Source organism: Dendrobium catenatum, unplaced genomic scaffold, assembly GCF_001605985.2.
Source record: "Dendrobium catenatum unplaced genomic scaffold, ASM160598v2 fragScaff_scaffold_908, whole genome shotgun sequence".
NCBI classification, from domain to species: Eukaryota; Viridiplantae; Streptophyta; class Magnoliopsida; order Asparagales; family Orchidaceae; genus Dendrobium; species Dendrobium catenatum.
Window position 1 is genome coordinate 703,517 of NW_021319370.1, and position 8,597 is coordinate 712,113.

Genomic DNA, 8,597 nt, shown 5'->3' on the forward strand with positions numbered 1-8,597 from the left:
AGCAAGATACACTTGATCCTCAATTCGAGAGGAGGATCGATCTCTCCCAAATCTCTAGACGCCGCTAGAGCCCAAAGAAAACCTAAATCTAAGAGATCTCAAATTTCAGCCAAATTCAAGATGCCCAAACCCTAGGAAAAACATCTATTTAATGCATACAAATCAAAAGAAATTCACTAAACAGTCCCTACATTCAAATTTCTCTCTGAAATCCCCCAAAAATCCTTCCTAAAATGATCTGTTTGAGCGGTCGGGCCGCTCGTTCTCCGCTAGGAGGCGGAATCTCCGCTGTTTTGCGATTTCCGCCCGTGAACCGGTCCAGTGGACCGGTCTAACATCTTATTATTGATAGTACAAATAAATGTTAAAATATGTCCTATTGTTGCTTTTGTGTTGTGATTTTTTTGCCTGTGAATAAATAAAAATCTTGTATATATCAAAAATTTGATGTTGATTATTCATTTCTATAAATTATTAGAATGACTAGTGGCACAAAAAGGAAAGACTCTGCATGAAAATATGGAACTCAAGTTGAAATGTCAGGCAAATGTGCAAAGAAGAGATATGTTTACATGAAATGTAACTTCTATAAGAAATACATAACTAGTGGAGTCAAGAGGTTAAAGGATCATCTAGCCTGCACTCATGTCAATGTGGGACCATGTGCAAAAGTACCTGATGAGGTGAAAAAGGAATGTACATATTATTTAAAGAAGTTTGTCACCACAAAGGAGGTCACACAAAGAAATATGGAATAGATGATAGGAAACTCTTCTTACTATAGATCATAGCATGAAGGTTCCAGTAGTGAAAGCCATCTAGTTTCTTCTAACCGAAGCAATCGGGATCCCATGGATAGATTTATGATAAATATTGATGACGATGATAACATAAACACTCAGGATCTTCAGCCTCCTACTGCTACAAAAGAACTTAGGAACATAGTTTGTTTCGATATTGCCAGATTCATCAATGAAAATGGGATTCCATTTAATGTTGTTAGGAGTCCGTCATGGATCAATATGTTACGATCTGTTGGAAGCTATGGAAGAAGACTACAACTTTCAAGTATGTATGAATTGAGGACTTGGATGCTAAATGAGGAAGTCAAGACAACTTCAAAAATGGTGGATGATGTTAAGTAGACTTGGATTGAGACATGAGTTACAATAATGCCAGATGATTGGTCAAATATTCGACATAGAAGTATTATTAATTTCTTGGTCAACAATCCATATGGAACAGTTTTTCTAAAATCAGTAGATGCTTCAAGTTTTATAAAGGATGCACAATTAATGTTTGAAATGTTGGATGAAGTTGTTGAGAAAGTGGGTGATGCTTTAGTGGTACAAGTTGTTATTGATAATGCAAGTGCATATAAAGCTGCATGGAGAATGTTAATGGAGAAGAGGCCTCACCTTTACTGAATTCCTTATTCTGCACATTGCATTGATTTAATGCTTAAGAGGTTGGGACAGTTCCCTCAGCATAAATCAGCCCTATTGAAGGCCAAATTCGTTAGTAAGTTCATATACAATCATTCTTTGGTACTCAATTTGATGAGAAAATTCACTGACAATGAAATTATTAGACCTACTGTTACGAGATTTGCTACTGCATATTTAACATTGCAGAGATTCAAGGAGTTAAGGTAACCTTTGGAAGATATGTTTGCTTCTAAAGAATGGGATAAAAGTTCAAGGGCAAAAAATAAGAAGAAAAACATATAAAAAAATTGTTATGAAAGATGATTCATTTTAGTGCAGTATAAATTATGCTTTGAAGACAAGAGTACCATTAGTTAAGGTGCTTAGAATGGTTGATGGTGAGAGGGCCCCGACTATGGGATTTATTTATGAAACAATGAATAAGGCTAAAGAAGACATTGCAAAAGATCTGGGAGGTCAAGAAAGTGTCTATAAAGAAATATGGAATATTATAGATGAAAAGTGTGATCGTCAATTACAACAATACTTGCATGCTGCTGCATACTATTTAAACTCTCAATTTCATTATGATAAAGACTTTCATGTTGATAAAGATGTGAAAAATAGTTTGTATGCATGCACGGACAGACTGGTTATTGAATAAAACTACCTCAAAGTAATGATCAACTTGAGGAATTTCATTTGAAGAAGGGAATATTTGGATTTAGAGCAGTACAAGCATGCTACAAAAATGATCTCCTAGAATGTTTATAATTTGTATATTTAAAATTTTAATTTTAATATTTATGTTCAAGTCTTGTACTTCAATCAATATTCATAAAATACTATTCATTTTCATGTAGAACGTTGGTGGAGTCAGTTTGGAGATGATATTCTTAAATTCAAAGCTTTTGCAGTTAAAGTTCTTAGTCTAACATGTTCGGCTTCTGCATGCGAGCGTAATTGGAGCATCTTCAACCAAATTCATACTAAGAGAAGAAATTGATTGGCGACAGATCGAATGAACAAACTAGTTTATGTTATGTTTAACAAAAAACTGAAAGATGGACATCTCAAATTACAGAAGCAAGAAAGCATTGATAATGAAATTGACTATTTACTTGTTGATGATTTACAATCTGATGATGAATGAGTTACTCCTAAGCATGTTGATGTTTCTGAAGTTGAGCAGAAGCAGAAACTCATGTCAATGAAGATAATGAAGCAACTACTCATGTATATAAAAGAAAGAAATAAAATGAGATTGAAGTTTCAAAAAAATTCAAAGGTATTCTTAAATATAATGAATTATTATTTATGTTATTATTATTTCATTCTATAGCTAATAAAATATTAACTGATATAGGGGATAAAGGAAAAAATATTATAAATGAAGAAGAGTTTGAGGATAACTTTGACATTAAATATGAAGATTCTTCTGAAGACAATCAAAGTAATGATGAGCCTGCATTGGGTTTTGATCCTAAAGGGATGTTTTATTTTTAAGCGAATTTATTTTAAATCTTCTTTTCCAATAATACACTAATATTATCTTAGAACAAATCATCAAATTTACGATTGATATAATATTTTATTATTTTTTATCATTATTCATAATTTTAAATTACTTTATTTTTATTATTTTTTATTGAGGCTTACGCCTCGATCCGCCTCAAGGCTTACGCCTCGCCTCGCTTAACCAAAACGTCTTGATTCCCAATTTCGCCTTTTAAAATGTTGGTTCTATTAAATCTCCCTTACTCCAGCTAGCTGAGAGAGGCGCAAAGAGCATCAAAGCCTATGCATGAATTCGGTGATTCAACTTAAAGTTCTCCTTGCAAGATGAAAGAGTCCTTCAAGGATTCGGTAGTGTTTATTTGGGATAACAAAGCTTGTTGGCGGCACTACATAGGTGGCTAGCAAACTACAGGCATAGTGGGTGGGCTTGTTATTGTGAAAGAATGTCTAATTTTTTATATGTTGTAGTTCAATTTGGTAGGAGAAGAAAAATCAGAAGGGACTTGTGCATTGGATGATTGAAATATGAATAAGAGACAAGAAAGGGAAAAGAAAGAAAATAAGAGAGGAAACCTTCAAGCTATTATTGTTCATTTCTTTGATTTAGTGAAAACTATAATCACACTATGCAAACATAGAAATAGGCTTGTTATAGTAGAATTGCACAAATTTTTAATGTTCTTTTATGATGTCGACAACTTTTGTTCTTATTGTTTGGCTCATTGTATTCGCTTGTAGATGATTTCTTGGCATAAAAGTAAGTGATTTTCTAATATGGTCGTTATAGCACACATCATAAATTAGGCAATTGGAACAAACAAAATCAGTTGTTATGACGGTTGCATGCAATTTTATGGAAGAGATTTCAGAACAGCCAACCATATCTGATTCCGTAGTTAGATATTTACTTAAAGAAATCCAAACAATATTAGCATTCAATATAGGAATTCAGATATCTGAAAAAAAAAAATATTCCCCACAAATATGTTACCACAATAAAATAATTAATAACCCAGGCTAAAATCATTGTAAGTTTTTACCTTGCGGGCAATTTTTTTGAAAACTGTCTCGCTGAAATGTGGGAGTTGCAAGAAGGCAGCTATTCCTTCCGAATTCCCCCCACCTGCTTTTCTCGCACTGAGTGGAACAGCCTGCGCCAAAATAGAAGTATCGATGCATGCTTTGCCAAAATATTAAATTTAAGAAATTTCAAGAGCAAGAAATCTCATGCACTACTATTTTCTCATGTTCTAAATTTGGAATGGTACTAAAGAATTCAAATATGAAGCTGTCCATGAATCCAATAGCATGTTGGTGCAAAAGCATACTAAAAAAACAATAAATTTGGCGGCGCAAATACTTGATAAAGGAAACAACATTGGATAAAACTATTCAAGCATGCCATAATTTTTTGTCTTACACCTAGATTAGGAATTTATAAATAAAGATTATGCTTTGAAAGTTGAAAGCATTCTGACCGTAAACATTCTCACAACCTGTGTAGCTAACACGACTATGTACTACATGAAGGCGTAGGTGCAAAACCTGAACAATACTTTGTGAAAGCTCAACCACCCCAATCGCAGGTCTTAACCATCCATGCCCCAGAGGAGTGCGGGGTAGAACAGCTATCTGGATACAAACAACATGTGATGAGCATATATAGCAATTAAATGGGAACTAAATACAAGCAAGGCACAGGATATTAAAAGAAAGCATCAAATATATATAAGACACTATGTTGCACCGATACGGATACGGGACATGGAAATTCTTAAAAATACAGTATACGGATACGGCACGGATACGACATTATAATATATAAATCATACATAAAAAATAACAAAGTAATCAAATCATAATATTTGAAATGACAAAAAAAAATTGAAAGCAACATCATTTGAAGTATTGTATAAGTAAGCATTAAATATTTAAATGTCTAGTACAACAACAAAAACATAAATTATCCAGCAGATGAAGTTTCAACTATTCAATAGAAGGAATGATAGGATTAGCTTCTTCAGTGGTTTGTCATTGAATTTCTATATCATCTTCAATGAATATCATAGCTTCCAATTCAGGCTCATCAAGTAAAAGATTAGCAATTTCTTATTGAGACACCAATGTTGTTAAGGTGCATGCGCCATGGCAACTACTTTCCAGTTGCATTTGGTGGTACGCCCATTTCAGTACTAAGCCATTGCAGGTTTGAGGCAAGATTTGCATGGCTATGTTATAGCAACAAAAGACTTCAACTTCATACGTCAAAGTGTTGAAGAAAATATATAAGAACAACATGTAAGTTTAAGATATGCAAAAAGCTAAATGATGATTCAACCAGCTAAAGATGTTCAACACAGAATCTTATTAATTAACTATAGTTTCAGCACAATCAAATCTGTCAGCATATCTTCCTACCTCCCATCACTCACCAATCAAAAAAGCTAAACTGAGAAAAAAAATACCAAATATTTGGTTATAAGATTTACTTTCCGCAAATCATCCACTCAAGAAAAGACATGCCTGCCTGTGGATTATTTATTACATCGTTCTAAACTAATAAAAAAAACAGCTTTGAATTATGTGACTCTTACGCGCTATAATGAAATTTTTTTTAAAAATAGCTTCTTAAAGTGAAAAAAGTTCCAGCACACAAGTCATAAATGTTAAACACTCGTAAAATAAAAAAATGCCTTGCAAGATGTAGTGTTTTATATGCATCATCAACTAGAAGCATTCATCATTCAGACTCATTGCTGTTATTCAATTAAAAAATACTCTGCGGATTATCATTGAAAGAATAAAGAAGAGCTCCAAAAGAAGCATCAAAAGATTTCACAAATGTTCCCATATAAGGGATTACATTTTGAACTATATTAAATAGATATTACTTACTGAGGTCCGGAAGAATCAATAATAATTGAAACTTAATAAAAATTAATGCTATCCAATATAGTAAAACTTAAAGAGTTCTAAATCAAATCCATTAAAAGCACCTTGACAAGTTCTTCGAGAAGACGAGGTGCAAGTTCAAGCATCCGCTTGAAATCACTAAACAAAGAAGAAGATAAACTGGCTGACTCACGTGTCAATTGTGCTTGAACCAAGAGTTCCATCTGGATTTAATTATACAACAGTAAGTACATCAACGTTGATACAGCCATATTAATTTACAAATTATCAACAGAAAACATCCACCTTAACCAACGCAGGATGTTGTTTCCAGAACTTAGCTTGCTCTGTCTTGATATTCTTCAGGTCCAAATTCAACTCGCTTCGAACTGCCACAAATAACTTCTGAAGAGGTTCAGTATCACTTCTACGGATAGGCATTTCCACATACTCTGCGGCCTTAATGAAGACATCCATGACCTTGCTGATCATTAAAATAGGCCAGGTCAATACGAAAAATTCATGGCAAAAAGTACAAATCAATTAGGATATGTATATTCTAAAAAGAATATCAAGATTTGATTAAAACTGATGAAAAAAAAATTTGTTCAAAACGAGAATCTAGCGATAAGCCAAGGTAAACCAGAAGTTTAAGCCATTTGTATCCGAGAAGAAAGTATAATTATTAAATAAGGCCTAAGATTAAATTTTGAATATTTTCCTTCATACTACAGTTTCAAGCTATCAAGACCTACTTGTTTAATATGTTTTTTTCCTCAAAGGAAGTGGACCACCTAAAGTCTTAGCAATAAATATCTCATCCAAGTAATTCCCAGGAGGTAGAATATTCAAATAATAGTTTCGGTAATATACCTGATCAACTTCTGCGGCTCCATCATTTAGGTGCATTCAGGTTTACATCATAGCTATTGTTCTGAAGAAGCATTTGTTATAACATGATTGTTTTCTTTTTAGGAGCCATGGATGGATTCCGTAATTTTCAAAGTTTTTAACAGGAACTTTGAAATCATGGTTCCTCCATCTATAAATCTAATTCTTTCTACAACAACAACATCAAGCCTTTATCCCACTATATGAGGTTGGCTACATGAATCCTTTTTCTCCATTGTGTCCTGTTAAGAGTTAAATTCTCATTTAAAACTAATAAAGAAATGTCATTTCTAATATTTTCTAACCAAGCCTTTTTAGATCTTCCTCTACCTTTCTTAGCATAAGTCAAATCTATACATCTAATTTCCTAACAAGGTCATCGGAAGGCCGTCATTCTGTGACCAAACCATTTAAGGCGACTCTCGCTAATCTTATCTTCCACTGAAGCTACTCCAACATTTTCACGTATATGCTCATTTCGTATCTAGTCTCTAAGAATAAAGCCACTCGTCCACCTGAGCCCTCATCTCTGCAACACTTAATATTATGCTTCTCTTTTAATGGCCAACATTCTGCACCATAAAACATTGCAGGTCTAACCGCCATCTTATAGAATTTTCCCTTAAGTTTGAGGAGAACTTTTCGATCACACAACAAGCTCGATGCATTCCTCCACTTCAACCATCCAATTTGAATTCTACTGAAAATATCCCCATCTATTTCACCATCACTCTAAACAATAAACCCAAGATATCAAAAATGTGTACTTTTATTAATGACTTGATCACCCAAAGTCACAATCCTCTCACTAGATCTATTATTAATAAAATTACATTTCATATATTCAATTTTAGATATACTCAACCGAAAGTCTTTAAACTCTAAGGTTGACCTCCATAATTCAAGTTTACTTTCAACTCTTTCTCTAGTTTTATCAACAAGAAGAATATCATCAGCAAAAAGCATACACCAGGGTACAACCTCTTGCAAATGTCTAATGAGAACATTCATGACTAAAGAAAAAAGATATGGGCTTGAGTCTGATCCTTGATGTAATCCAACTGAAATAGGAAAATACTTGGTCAAACCACCATGTGTTTGAACCAAGGTTTAAAATTGCGTAACTGCGCCTCGAGGCGCTTTTCGTCCGTGAGGCGAGGCGTAAGCCTCACGAACACAGAATTACGTAAATGAAAAATTAAGGGTTTAAGCAGGAAAATAATAGCAGTAGTGGAAAATAAGAATGTAGATGCAATAAAATCATGTCCCAAAGTACAAAATCACAAAATATTAGTTTAACAAAACTCCCAAAATACAAAAAACATATAAAATGAAATCATATCCCATCACTAAATGGGTCTTCAAGTGAATCTTCTTCTCCAATTGTATCTATGAATGTCATGTCATCTTCATCTTCAACATGACTCACTTTTCTCTTCCCGTTCATTAAGATAAAAGATCATTATCATGTATTCATGTTCATTGCTCACTTGACATAAATGTAATGTAATAGCATATAAGAAGTTGTGGAATACCTTTACTTGATTGTTATGCTGCAAAGCTAGTGGATGTGCCAACTGCAGTACTAGTGGATGTGCCAACTTGATCTGCTTCGCCCCTCAAGACATCCACACTTAGATCTTCTAACTGTAAGTCTGATAATGGCAAATCTGTCTCATCATCTATGAACCACTCATTATCAGACGACACATCATCACACACTAATGGGTCCTCATCATCCTTCAACCCCTTATTCCTCAACCTCCTCTCTCTCAACCTCTTGTTGTGCATAATATATACGAGAGAGTTCATTCTGAGTGTTGATAGCCGATTTCTTCTCTTTGTTTGCACTTGACTATATGTACTCCA

General features: G+C 33.8%; 1 protein-coding gene across 2 annotated transcripts in view; it reads right to left on the reverse strand.

Annotated features, from left to right (window-relative positions):
• Window positions 1–8,597, reverse strand: part of LOC110112713 (dnaJ protein ERDJ2) — a 27,974-nt gene that overhangs the window by 12,914 nt on the left and 6,463 nt on the right. For both annotated transcript variants that reach the window (XM_028697283.1, XM_020845028.2), the window contains exons 7-10: window positions 6,144–6,321; window positions 5,942–6,061; window positions 4,491–4,577; window positions 3,986–4,096 (exon numbers count right to left, since the gene is read on the reverse strand). In XM_028697283.1, the coding sequence (XP_028553116.1) occupies window positions 3,986–4,096; window positions 4,491–4,577; window positions 5,942–6,061; window positions 6,144–6,321 (496 nt within the window). The remainder of the gene's footprint in view (window positions 1–3,985; window positions 4,097–4,490; window positions 4,578–5,941; window positions 6,062–6,143; window positions 6,322–8,597) is intronic.